The following is a 14,031-nucleotide window of genomic DNA, read 5'->3' as shown; positions in this document are numbered from 1 at the left end:
CAAAGCAAGGGACTGCTCAGCAACTCCCTACATGTCCCTCCCCTGCCCCCATCTCCCTCTCTCACTATTTTCTGAGGCTGCTGGGGTATTGGTATCCCTCCCTGCAGACTCCTGGGGCAACCAAATAAGTGGTCCAGAACTCTACCACCCCCAGCTCCACAAGCCCTGGCTTGGCCCTCTGAAGTGACTACACCTTTATCTTCAAATATAACCCAGGCTATAGATCCCTCCCCTCCTTCACAGCTCACACCCCCATCTACACATCTGGCTCACACCCAGAGCTCACTCACCCACAATGAGACCAATCTCACAGTTCTGGTCATCATAACCACAGGTCATCATGGTACCAACCGTGTCATTCACCACAGCCACAATGTCAATATCAAAGTCCTGTGGGGATGAAATGGAGGGCTCTCACCTTCGCCATCGCAGAAGGGATGGATACAGGATGTGAAGATGGAGAAAGAGCAGAAAGATGCACAGCTCAAGTGCAATGGAGCTTCCCCCTTACTAACCCAACTCAGAGCCAAGGAAGGTTAAAGCTGGAAGGCTGGGTCCAGACCAAGTGAACACAGGGAACCCACTTCCACCCTGCTTGCTCTCATTGTGGAGGACCATTTTCCTGACACCAGCCCTGTGGTCTAGTGTGTAGCCATTACTGTCCATCTTATTGTCTTCTTCTATTTCTGTTTCTCTTTCCTTTCACATCCCCTCGTCTTCCTCCTTCTCTCTCCCTCCCTCCCAACTATTCTTCCTATGACAGAACTTAATCTTGTCCTCTCTCTGCCTCATTCTACCGTCATGTCAACATCATGCCAACTTCCTACTTGAAATGATATTGAGGTCTTCTTCAGGTTAAGGACTGAAGGGTTTTACTGGCACCAAGCCTAAGATTACTTTCCACCATTCTAATCTCGAAACCCCAAAGGCATCTGATCATATATAAAATTACTGGGTAATAGCAGGGAAGAAGAAAATCTCTCCTTAAACTCCACAAAAGCTTCTCAGGCTGAGTTCAAGGACAGACTTCAGAGTGAACCCCAAAGAGCCTGCAGATCCCAAGGTCCCACTATTCCACACTTACCCCTCTCCGCTGGATAGCCTTCCGGATCAAAGCCACCACATCTCTGCCTTCCACTCCACTGGACTTGAACCCCTTGGTCCACGAGACCAGGAAACTCTACAAAACAACCAAGGAATGAATATTGATTTTCTACAACCCAAACACAGAACACACTCTGCCAACAGCATCATTAATAGAACCCCTTCTGGCACTCAGCTAGAGTCGTGATTGAATTTGTAGACTGCCTCCTGACTAGCCCAGGAAAAAGAAACAGGTTCCTCCCAAGTTCAGGAAAGGAGATCAAATGAATGATTCCTTCATGATTCATTGCCCCTAAGAAGTGAAAGGAGCAGGCTATAGACTTGCCAAAATAAGATACGTATATTCTCAAATCACTTAACCCCCCAGGCATCTTTCTTCCAAGGTTCTTTATCAAAACACTTAGGATCGGGCTGGGGAGATAGCTCATAGAGTGCTTGCCTCGCAAGCACAAGGCCCTGAGTTCGATCCCCAGTACCGCAAAAAAAAAAAAAAAAAAAAAAACACTTAGGATCAGAAGAGTTCCTGGCTTCTCATTCCTGTCGCCTGGGTGAGATCAGGATACTGTGCAATATGCGTGGGAGAACAACAAAAAGCATCCAGTTTCTGATACTTTTCACTAATCCCCCTACACACACACACACACACACACACACACACACACACAGAGTCACCCAGGAGGCCAGAATTCTCAATACTGAATACTCAGCTGTAAAATCCCTCACTGCTGCTGCCAATACCAGAGCAGCAGGTAGATGGCCACCAGGTAGTTTTTCCTTGTCTTCCAGGCCCCAGGAGTGAAGTAATGCAAGTCTTCTGAAGAACCCATCTTACCTCGTCTAGTTTAGTCTGGTGGCAGGGGAACGAGAAGGTAAAGCCCAATGGGAGCTTCTTGTCTTTGATCTGGAGTTTATCCATGAAGTTGGCCAGGCATTCAGCAATGTGGTCAAACAGCTAAGGACACATGACACAGGAGGATGAGCAAGGGTGCAGAATGGCATAGAAATTAAGACTTCTGCCTCACAAAGGAACTAGTTGTATTTGCATCAGATCCGTATCCTACCCTCCTCTCAGTCTTCATTGGCTCTTCTATTGAATGGGAATGATAACCGGACCTGCCCACAAACCATTCCCAAAATGATTAAATGAGTCAGTACATATAAGGGCTTAACACTAGTTAGTGCTCATTAAATGCTGTCCTCCACTTAAACTATTTATCCAAACATCTGTCAAAACAACCCTGAGAGGAAGGCAAAATCACAGTCAAAGTTTTCAGAAAGTCCACACATGCCCTACAAAGAGAACACCTTTGGTGGCCCTGTCAGACCCTGACACAAGATGCCCAGCCAATTATCTTACCAAAAAGGAAAGTCACCTCACTGCCAAGAGGTACTTCAGCATCCCTGTTTCTTGTGACTGGGGGAGGGGTGGAACATTCTGTGTTGGCATTCTATGAACAAACTTAGCAAAAATAAGTACCATTTCTCTATTTTTTCCTCCATTCTAGAAAACTAATCGCCTGGGGGCAAGTCAAAGAAGTTACCTTTGTTTTCTAATTTCAAAACGGAAGATTCAGTTCTCTCTGAAGAGCAATGAAAAATAAATAGGGTTTTGTGGATGAGCAGTCTTACAACTGTGACCACGCTGAGCAGAACCCACAGCTCCTAAGCCCTAGAGAAAGCTGCATTCACAATGAGCCAGGCTTTCAATCAGCCCCAAGGAAGCCCCCTGACTTTCTTCTTGGCTACTCAGCATCCTCAAAAGAAGCTGGTGACCCTCCAGATACTGAGAGGTTGAGGCCAGGGGGATTTAGTACAAAATATAAGGAGAAGCCAAAGAGGCTGAAGAGATTCCAAGTGCAAGATTAACCAGGTGGCAAAATTGAAAAGCTATGGGGAGTAGGGGCGGTGGAAGAGAACAACTATCTTATCCTTTCCAGAGAGAAACAAAGAAGATTCCACTAAAGATTTCCAAAGTGCCATCCTGGACCATCACCAGGGAACATGTTAAAAATGCAAAATCCAGCACCCTCCACTCAAGACCTACCATAGCAGAAACTCTGGGCGAGAGGCCTAGCAATTTGTTAATAAGCCTTCCAGGTGATCCTGATGCCGAAAGTTAATTGCATTTACTTAGAAACTGAGAGTTTGAGGGAAGGAGGTTCACAGTCCTGATTGGCCCTCCTGGTGCTTGGGGTATGGTCAACAGGAGGGACCCTGGAAGGCAAGGCCAGCCCAATTTGGGAGGGGGCCAGTTCTACCTGGGCTTCCTAGGTGGATTCTGTCCCTCTGTCTGGTCCCCTGTGAAGTCAATCACAGCGGATGCTGAACCTTCGACCTGTAAACCAAAACATTCTCAAGGGCAAGTGCTAAGCCAGGACTGGGCTCTCTCACCAAGGGGATCACAGAGCACATGGGCCAACTTCCTTGAACAGAGGTCAAGTATTTTAATATGCAAATAGGGTTTCTAGACATACATTGGGCAAGTTCTGCTCTTCTGTTGGGGAAGTTGATGGGAGAGAAAATACAGGATACATTAAACAAATTCCCAGTACCTTCTTCCTGACACACTTATCAAAATGATCTTTAGCACAAACAGTTTTATCCCCACAAAAAGGAAGTTGCAGCAGCTGTTCAAAGAAATAAAGCAATCTTTAGAGACGAGGAGCCTTTAGAAAGGAGAAGCAACGAGCAGCAACGAGAACCTTCCCCTCACCAAGCCTGACCACTGTACTCTCCCGGGCTGCCTTCCCTGCCCTAGAAAGTAACCACTGGCCATCTGGGGCTATTTCAATTCATTAGAAAATTATAAAACTAAAAATTCAGCTCTCCCATCACAGTAGCTCCACTTCCCAAGTGCTTAAAGCCTCAGGGTCTGATGGCTATCGAATCAAACAGGGCAAATAGAGAGCAGCTCTACCCCTGCAAAAAGTTCCCTTGGCTGGTGCTGGGTTCAAAGAACTTATGCCTTTTTTAAAGTGGGGAAGAGAAGATCATCTGCTTCCTTGAACTGGAAGCCTATTCCCTTTTCTGTTAGCTTAAGACCTACAGAGAAGATGCTGGGAGAAAGAGCTAACACCTTCCTGCTATAAAAAGGCTCAAAGGGCATCACTGTGTGGCGTTTGAAAGGTTTCCTTTTCCTTATTGGTCTAAGGATCCACTCACAATGCTCAGTGGCTGCTCTTCAGGTTTGTAACCCACTGCTTTGAAATGGAAGTGATGTGCCAGAAAACGGGACCACACTGCCCAGGTTCACAATTCCTCAAGAAACCTCTACAACTTTGGGGATTGGTAATTTGGTCCTGGTTTTAACTAAATTTGCATTTTAAAAATCCATTTATTTCCCTTTACTTAAAATACTTATAACACCCCAAAAGGGGAATACAGGAAATATAGCATCACTAATTTATACCACTAAAAAAAGTTTATGTCATTGGATACATAAAATTTTTATACCCTCTGGATTTCCTTTCAGTCTTTTTTCCAAATATTTTCTGTCACTTTAGGTATATATAGTATTATTTCTCTTACTTAGGGCAAAATCGACACCCATATTTTCTCCTAGTTTTAGTTCCACTCATTTTTATATAGGTTTTTTTTTGTTTCTTTTTTTTTCTCTCATTTATTCCAAGACTTCCTAACATCCCAGTGGTTCTTTGTTTCTTCCATGTAGGTCTCATAGTGTTTGGTTTCTGTTTATTAATTTGGACTAATACATTTTGCCTCTGTTTTATATGAAGAATAGAAGTCAAATAGTTTAGGAGATTTTCAGTAAGCTTGTCAAGGAAAATTTCACTCAGATCATGAATGTTTAAAACGAATTCTCTTTCTGGATTAGCAGAGATACTCCGCATTGTCTGCTGGAGTCCCACACCCTTGCCAGGCTCCAGGGAGGATACTACAAGGACTGTCAGGTCCTTGTGCCTCTCATGGTGTTGAGGGATCAGCAATAGGCTATAAACATGTATCAAATGACATAAAAATCCACCCAACACATCTTTAGCAAACTGTAAGTTTTTTTCCACAGTCATAGTCAAATTTCAGGTGCCCTTTTTGGTTTTATCTTATTTACTTGATTCTCAAATATTTGTAATCTGAGGGATAAGGCTCGGAATGGGTGATGTAGGCAATAGGAAGAAAAAGTAACCACATCCCCCATGATGGGGAACTATGCAATTGCTGGCCACAGAGTCCCAGAACAGAGTACAAAGAATCAATTGGAAGGACAGACAAAAGCTCCTGTGGAAAAATAGTAAGAGTACCAGTTTATGGGCCAGGCTGTGTGAAATACTTAAAGTGTAGCCTCTCCTCTAATCCCTACCAGTGTCCATACTCATCCCTCTTCACAGATGAATAAAAGGAGGCTCTGCCAGGTGCCATCACTTGCCCAGAATCCCACAGCCAGATTGCCTGAACACTGGGCACACCCTCCTCAAAACATCAGCATGGCATAGGCATGGGGGAGGCAGTGGAAGAGACTCACCCCTCTGTGTCTTTCTGACTTTTACTGGAGCCATGTGACACCCTCAGCAGAGATAAAATGTCCACAATCCCAGTGACCCAGGCTCCGTCACCAACCCCAGCATTCAAACAAGGAAAACAGGTTTACCCTCAAGGACACCCTCAAAGACAAATAAAGGACCTAAAAAATATCTTTCTCACTTGCTCTGTTAATCAGGAATCCTTATCATGCTAAGTGAAATAAGCCAATCCCAAAAAAATCAAAGGCCAAACATTTTCTCTGACAAGCAGATGATGATCCACAGTAGGGGGTGGATAGGAAAGAAAAAGGAACTTTGGATTATGCAAAGGGAACTGAGGGCAGGGGTGGGGCGGTGGGGATGGGAAGGACAGTAGAATGAGACAGACATTATTACCCTATCTATACACATGTGTGGGAAAAAATTTTAATTTAAAAAAAATATATATCAGGAATTCCTTTCCCAGGAGTGGCTTGGTTTGATAGAAGGAACAGGGAACAGAATTCTGAGGGCTCACCACTTCTCCCAAGCCTTAGGCCCAAGATGTGACAATGCTGAAGAGCATTCTACTATGTCACTTCTCCACCCATTCCTTTTATTATTGAGCACCCGCTGCATATAAAATGTGGCAGTAAGAGCCAGGCTCTGGCCGACAGGGATCCCTAAAGCTGTGCTACTATCCAGGAATGTCTTCATGACTGTCTCCCCAATCTGAGAGCAGCAGGAGAAGGTGACCATCCTTCCATCCCAAGGAAGGTATTGGTAGACCCTGAGAGAAAGGCCATACCTGGGTGCCACTGCCTCGCATGATGTCCTCAGGGATGGCGTAGATCTGATTCTCCATCTCAACCTTCTGGAGCCCATTGTCTGTTACTCTCACCCGAAGCACACGGAAGTTGGTCCCTCCAAGGTCCAGAGCCAGGAACTCTCCATGTTCTATACACGAAGAAGAGGACACTCAGTTTGGGGGAGACAAAGTGAAACTGCCTCACAGAGACCAATCAAGACTTCAAACCCTGAGTCCTTTCACAGACACTGGCCATTTATGGGTGTCAGGGTGGCCAATGGATTTTATTTCTTTTCTACACATACTTACATTTGATCCTCTTAAGGTTAAGCACTTTTTTTTATAATTCACATCAATGAGGCAGTTTCACATCCAACAATAGGGTGCTTACCCCCTCACAAGACTGACTCTCCTAAGTGATTTCTGCAAGTCCTCATGGAGCTTCTGAGCCCCAGCAAACCCTGTGCCAGGGGTCCAGGCCTCAGTTCTGCTCTTCATATCCTCAGAATATCCAGCAGGTCTGAGCCCTGAACCTGTGCCAAATTGTGACCACTGTACAAAACTGAATAAAAATGTTTGCACACTATGATGGTGATGTCTTACTACAGAATGAAAGAGTCACATGATGGAGTAGAATAGAACCCAACAGCCTGTAAATTCAGTGGCCTAGCAAATAAGCCAAGCGGGTGGTCCCAAAGGATCCCGGGTTTATTAGAATGTCAGAGGATGCTGACCCCAGAGTGTAAGAGACACAAGTTGGGCCACCCTACTGCTCTGCTCAACCCCCAGAGCTGTGAAGGAGTCAGAAAGGGGACAGGACTCCAAAACTTCCCAGACACACAAATCAGCCAAATCTTCACGTGCACCAGAAAGGCAGAGTTCCTTCCCGCCAGGAAACAAGCAGTGCAGACAGGAAACATCCAGATTCTGGATAATAATACAGCCAGCTACAGGGAAGTGCCCCATTGTATGGCACAGAATGAAAGTGCTGAAGAGGCTTGGAGCCCAGAGCCCAGAGCCAGGGCTGGGAGAGGAGCGGGCTCACCACATGCAGCCTCCTCAACCCGTAATGGCTCCCCCAGTCTTCTGCTGCCCCATGGCACGGCACGGCTTTTGGAAGGATATAAAGTAATTTCCTGGGAAATTCACTAATTGACATGTTTGTCAACACTTAGCCCCTTTCCCAATGGAAGCCAGCCACTGAAATAAGGCACAATGGATGGGAGGGTCAGGCACCTGCTCTCACTAAATGAAATGAAGGGCTCATTCTGCACCCAGGTCCCCTCAGCACCTTCAGTTCTTTGGCCGTGAGAAAAGCTAAATCTTGCCAACTCCCTGACACCACCACCATGATCTCTGAGTGCAAAGGGGAAACTGGGAGCAGAATCATGCACTGGAGATTCCTCAGGAGGCACCTGCATGAAACCGGCTGTCAGGACATGTGATAATGGTAGACAGGACCTCCCGCCAGTTACCTAGTTGAGAATCCTGGCACAGTCACTTTTCATCCAAGACTGGTTCCTGAGCCTCTGAGCCTCAGCTGCCTCACCTCTAAAATGGGATCATACATCACAGAAATGTTGTGAAGGGAACAATTAGACAATGTGCCCCCCAACACTGGGCCAAAAACTTAAGGAATGCTCACTAGGTCCCAGATACATTCTATCCTGGCTCTCAGCAAACACTGCCCCACACGTACGCTGGAGAGGTTCCCAGGCCCACGAGGACCCGGGAGAGTATAGAAATCTGTCCAAGTCATTGGAAGCAACTCCAGTGACTTTAGCATTCCTTCTGAGAACTAATTTTCCATTCCCTACAGGCGTCTGGAGGCAGACCCATCACACGCTACAGCTGCCAGCTCACTAAAGCAACCACCCGTCTGGGGTGGTTCTGCCCGCCTCATGGCCATGGGCGACTTTTCCAGACACTCCAGTTCAGAGCCTCCCCTGATAGTGGGAACTCAGCCAGATTCTAGGAAACGCTGTGTGGTGGTTGTCATGAGGGATGAAAAGGAAAATCAAAGATGAACTGCCTCATCAGCACTCTGAGGCCCAGGACACACACGATCCGCTGAATCAGTCACCACGGGGGAGGAGGCGGCAGGGCTGGCCCTGGTTGGTTATCATCCAAGGCCAGCCCAGCTGGATTCACTGCAGGAGCACAACTCCATCAGGAATGTGATCTTGCCGTATTTTCTGGTGGACTGAAGGGAAACTGCCAATAATAAACTACTGTCAAAAATTCTGTTCTAAGAAGGAACGTCATCCCTTGCTTTCCTCACAGACTCATCTAGAGCACACACCTCTCCATATCCTTCCACATTTCTACTCCCCATGACTCTTCCACAAACACCATGACCCCAACTATCATAGCCAAGGACTACACTCGGAGTCAGGAATCTGAGTCGGCACTATGACTCCAGAAATCCTAAAGTGTCCTCTCAGACCACTCTTCAATGTGTGCCCATATCCACACCATTCATGACACCCCCTCCCATGGAACATGGTTAAGTGCTGGACCTTAGAGACAGCGGACAGACCTTGTAAACTCCAGCTCAGTTAGTTCACTGCCCCTGTGGCATGGGCACACAGTGTCCCATGTTATATAGCAATTAATTTTTGTCAATCTGCTAGGTCAAAGTGATATCTCATTTTTTAAAAATATGGTTTCTTTCATTTTTATAAAGTTAACATTTTGAAAGGTTGAATGACCTTTCAAATTTTTCTGTGAATTACCTAGTCATGTCTTTTTTTTTGAACACATTCATGATTTTCTTCGCACTCTAAAAAATCTCTTTGTATATAAAAGAAAACAGCTTTGTTGATTATGTATTTGCAATTATTTTTCCTCAGATGATGTTTATCTTTTAATCTGACTCACACTATTTTTGCCTGTGCAGTAATGTTTGATTTTTAAAATGTCAAAATATTCAGTTTGAAGATTTTAGTGTCCTATCTCTAAAAATTCTGAAGAGTAAAGATTGTATTCGTTACCACCCTTTCTAGATCTCTCTAATCTCTCGTAAATGTGGCCAACATTATTCTAATGTAAGGAGGTAAGTGATCATCAAAGTTTTGTTTAACCACTGAGCCACACCCTCAGCCTTTTTTATTTTGAGACAGGGTATCTCTAAATTGCTTAGAATCTTGCTAAGTGGCTGAAACTGGCCTTGAACTTGCAATCCTCCTGCCTCAGCCTCCCAAGAGACTGGGATTACAGGCATGGGCCACCGCGCCAAGCTAAAATTCTTCTATTATAATCTTTGTGAAAAATGAAATCCAGAACCCTATCTTCATTTCTCTTGTCCCTAGCAGAGTTCAGACTTACTCCCATTTGGATGGTTATGCTAAAAAAGAAAGGGGCAGTGTGTGGGGGGAGGGGGAGGGGAGGGAGAGAGGGGGAGAGAGAGAGAGAGAGAGAGAGAGAGAGAAAAGACAAAGGCAGGTGATTTAGTAGACTGAAGCTCAACAGATGTCTTTAACAAGAGAAACTGAGGTAAACAGTGGGTTCTTTGTTTTTAAACATCTCACTTATCTTCAACAACCCAGTTAGGCACCCTAATCCCAATTTGCAAAGGAGACCAGACTCAGGTCAAGTTCCAACCAAGATTCAAACCCAGGACTAGCTCTCTAGCAAATTTTCTCCTGCAATGAGCAAGGAGGCTATGTATGGGAAAGTTGCAAATCCTCAAATAAAGGAATTTTTCACTAACTATGCCAAGAATATAAGACCTTGACAGCAGGCCCCAAGCTGGCCTGGGTGACAGAGGAAATGATGCCAGTGTCTCAGAAGATGAATCACTAGGTTAAGGTCATTTAGGGGTAAATGAGAGCTAGTATTTAAGACCAAGTCCATCTGACTCTAAAGTCTGTGCTTTTCCCTTGATACCACACCCTCATCTTTCATGGTTTCTGGAAGTCATAAAGTGGCAAGGAAGAAAGCAGTCACCCTAAACTTTTATCAGTAACCACAGCTCATATCCCTGGGTTTATTAGATGGCCATATCCTCTCAGACTGGACCTTCCATATTGAGTGGAGGATGGGCAAGTGAGGTGACAGATACATAGCCACTAGCAAGAGGTGACACACCCTTCTTTACAGTGGAACTCAGAACCTACTGATGCAGGATTTCTTTTTTTAAGCCACAAATTGATGCTCTCTCCCATACAATTATATCAAACCATTGTTCCCACCTTGCAGGACATTCTCCACGTCCTCTCTGCTGAAGGACTCCCCACTCTGGCAAGAGAAGGGGCACCAAGTTCCTACCAAAGCAGGGTGGGGAGAAAGACACTCAAAGAAGTGATACTGGTCCCCAGCTAAGAGGAACAGGAGATAGGCATGTTGGATGGCGCCGCCCTCCATCAAATTGCCCTACAATGAAAGCCGAAGTGGTTCCCTCCGGCAGGGTTTGTTTGCTGACTCATTTCTCATCCTAGACTACCGGTCAGCCCACTTTCAGTTCCACTCTTATCAGATACATAAGGTCAGCAAGATAAAGGGGTTTTAATTTCTGGGAACTCACCTGTCACAGGGGAACCTTGAGGATTGAAATGACATTTGACTAACCACCTAGCCATAATAGTCAATGTCACCTTAGTTAATGTGACATCACTATTTGAAGAAGTCATCGCTCCAGCATTGTTAATATTGTGTACAAACAGGTCTCTGGTCCTAGCAATGTGTCTGTATATTTTGAAGGGTAAGGGGCAAGGGCCAGTTATATTTTCCAACAGGGTCTATTTTCAATCATTAGGTACTTGCCACTCATTAAAATAGATCACCACCTGTTCCTTTCATCAGGCCCTCAGAGCGCGGTGCCAGTCAGTGCTCTAAGAACAACTTGCAAACAGTTTTGGTTTGGTTTTGTTTTTTTAAGCAGCAGTGCCCTTTCACTTGAAGCAACTGTGTTAAAAAATGGTAGTGTCCTGGTTGAGGCTGGATCTGAAGTCTAGCCCCTTCACTCCCCAGCTTCAGATAATTAAAGAAACTTCAGACTGATAAGCTCCAAGAGACCCTTTCTTTTCTTTTTTAATTGTGAAATTTTATATAAATCAGTTTCTTCTGATTATTGAGCATTTTATATGAATAAATTAATCTTCATACACATAAGGATTTATCTCAAACAGCTTCCCAATTCTTTAAAATGCCAAAGGCATCTTCTTTTCGTAGTATAAAAATATTTTTCTACTGTCATGTATAACTCATTAGAATAAATTTTTAAAAATAATTAAAAAAAATTTTTTTTTTCAAACAATCTCATGTTATTTCTTCTTTTTAATTATACATGACAGGAGCCCCTTTCTTAACAGTGGTTTTCACCAATGTTCCCAGAGTGCTGGGCATTCATTAAAGTGGCAAGGTCTGCCCTTAGTAAGGGTTAAGGGAGGTTAATTAAGATACAGCTCACAGCCAGGTGCAGTGGCACATGCACACAATCCCAGCGACCAGGGAGGCTAAATAGGAGGATTGCAAGTTTGAGGCCAGCCTCAGCAACTTAGCGAGGCCCTGAGCAACTCAGTGAGAACTTGTCTCAAAATAAAAATAAAAAAATAAGAAAGGGCTAGGGATGTGGCTCACTGGTAAATTGCCCCTGCGTTAAATCCCCAGTACCCGCCCCTCCAAAAGATACAGCTCACAACAAAAACAGTTTTAAAAAACTAAAAAATAAACATAAAATAGGAAAATAAAAACTATTCTTTTTAAAAGATACAGCTAACCTCCTACACCCTCACTCCCAATTTTTATTTCTTCTTGGTACCTCTGTCTTTTATGTAGGACTCTATATCATAAGATTTCATTTGATTAAACTTGAGGCTGGGGTCCATACCCAAAAAATTGAAAGAAATTTTTATTTCAAAAAATGTTTGAAGTGAATCTGTTCTAGAACCGTCCCACAACATATCTCCCATTCTGCCATTAGTTGTTTTGCCACTGATTATGGGAGAAAATGTCTTAGCTGCCTGGTGCTACATGTAACCCAGTCCCAAACTGGACAGGGAGAGAGGGAACAGTACAGAAGGAAGGATTATTTCTGCTGTGACAAGGTTTCTTGGGAGGCAACACAAGATGGCTAGGACTTAGTGAATATGAAGTTGCTAGACAGAGAAAAGGGGACATGTAGATGAAGTAGCCATGTGTGGAAGTTCGTGGCATGACAGTGGATTGGAATAACTATACGAGATGGCCCTGATGTGTGGCTTCCAGAAAATGGCACGTCCAAAGCGGCTACCAACACAAGGTTTATGTAACATGACTACAGGCATGTGACAAATGTCACTGCCAGTAACTTGGTTCTTCAGCAGGTCAGATTTGTGTTTTCCTTGGGGTCAGGGGGATTGGGCAAGGGAGGCTGGCTACAAGTCTGCCATGACAGTCGAGCTGAGTAACAACAAAGGCCTGGGTCCCAGGCCACGCAGAATGGTCATCCATCCTGTTTGCCCAGGATGGAAGGATTTCCTATGACATGGGATTTTCAATGGTGAAACTGGGAGAGTCCCAAGCAAACCAGAATGGCTGGACTGCACCTGATCCCACCATACTTTTCCAGCTCTTCCTCTTAACCCAATGCCTGAGGCATGCAGCCTTCAACTTTGAGGCAGATCAAAGACACACATCCAGACTTCCACATCCAGTTCTCCTAACTCGCCCTGTATTAATTCAATGCCTCCAAAGGGACCTGCCCCTTCCAGCCCTGCACTATATTTTCAGTGGCCCCAGGTGACTACACTGAACATCCTGCTCACCTTCTATGAGATGGCTTTGGATGGAGGGGACCTTGTTCTTCCACTGTTCACACACAGCATGGATTGTTCCAAGAATGTTGGGCATGTACTGCAAGACATAGGTTTTGAGGCACAATTTCCCATGTACTTGGAACCACCACAGTTACTAAATCTGGAAGCCTTTTCTTAAGGTCCAGGATCCTGTTACTCTGTTACAATGCAAAGCCCACCTCTGCTCAACAGCTCAGCAATGAAGTGATTCCATATTATTAAGTTATTGTATCACACTATCATAAATGCTGGTGGTCTGGTACAATCAAGGAAGATGGAAACAGGTTCATCTATGCCATTGGTTTAGAAACCATTTGAAGCAACAGGATGTTTTTTTCCCAAATAAAACTGGCATGCCAAAACATAAAAATAGTGGGGGGAGGGGGGGAAAGGGGGACTAGAGCGGCTTCAATTGAAGGGAGGAACCTGGAGCATATAAAGCACATGGTTAAGTATGTTCAGAAAGCACAGTCTGTTGCTTTTTTACTATGGAAATGTTTCCTACTTTAAAACATGTGCCAGCCACATAGAGGTGTTCCATTAGCCCCACAGAGATGAAACCACCCTTTGAAGGATTAAACACTATGTTTCAATATTGTGCAGGCTTTGAGCATGTTAAGTTTTTCAGGCAGGAAGACCTAAGTTTGAATCCTGTTTTGACATGTACAGTATTAGACACATGATTTCAGGTAATTTATTAGAAATCTGATACTCAGGTTGCATCATCTGTTAAAAAAAAAAAAAAAAAAAAAAGGTGGGGGGCAACATAACCTCTCTAACCAACACCCCAGTACACAGGGACACGGATACCATATACGAACACTCATGAGAACACCATCCAAATTCAATACAAAGAAGGGTAAGGTGTTGGGCACAATGTGTGACG

The 14,031-nt window shown here is 44.5% G+C and overlaps 1 protein-coding gene across 2 annotated transcripts in view; it reads right to left on the bottom strand.

Moving 5' to 3' along the window:
• Hk2 (hexokinase 2) overlaps positions 1–14,031 on the bottom strand; it is a 58,190-nt gene that overhangs the window by 18,710 nt on the left and 25,449 nt on the right. For both annotated transcript variants that reach the window (XM_047522668.1, XM_047522670.1), the window contains exons 3-6: positions 6,370–6,518; positions 1,937–2,056; positions 1,085–1,180; positions 291–390 (exon numbers count right to left, since the gene is read on the bottom strand). In XM_047522668.1, the coding sequence (XP_047378624.1) occupies positions 291–390; positions 1,085–1,180; positions 1,937–2,056; positions 6,370–6,518 (465 nt within the window). The remainder of the gene's footprint in view (positions 1–290; positions 391–1,084; positions 1,181–1,936; positions 2,057–6,369; positions 6,519–14,031) is intronic.

Source organism: Sciurus carolinensis, chromosome 13, assembly GCF_902686445.1.
Source record: "Sciurus carolinensis chromosome 13, mSciCar1.2, whole genome shotgun sequence".
Taxonomy (NCBI): domain Eukaryota; kingdom Metazoa; phylum Chordata; class Mammalia; order Rodentia; family Sciuridae; genus Sciurus; species Sciurus carolinensis.
This window is presented reverse-complemented; position numbering and strand designations above follow the sequence as displayed.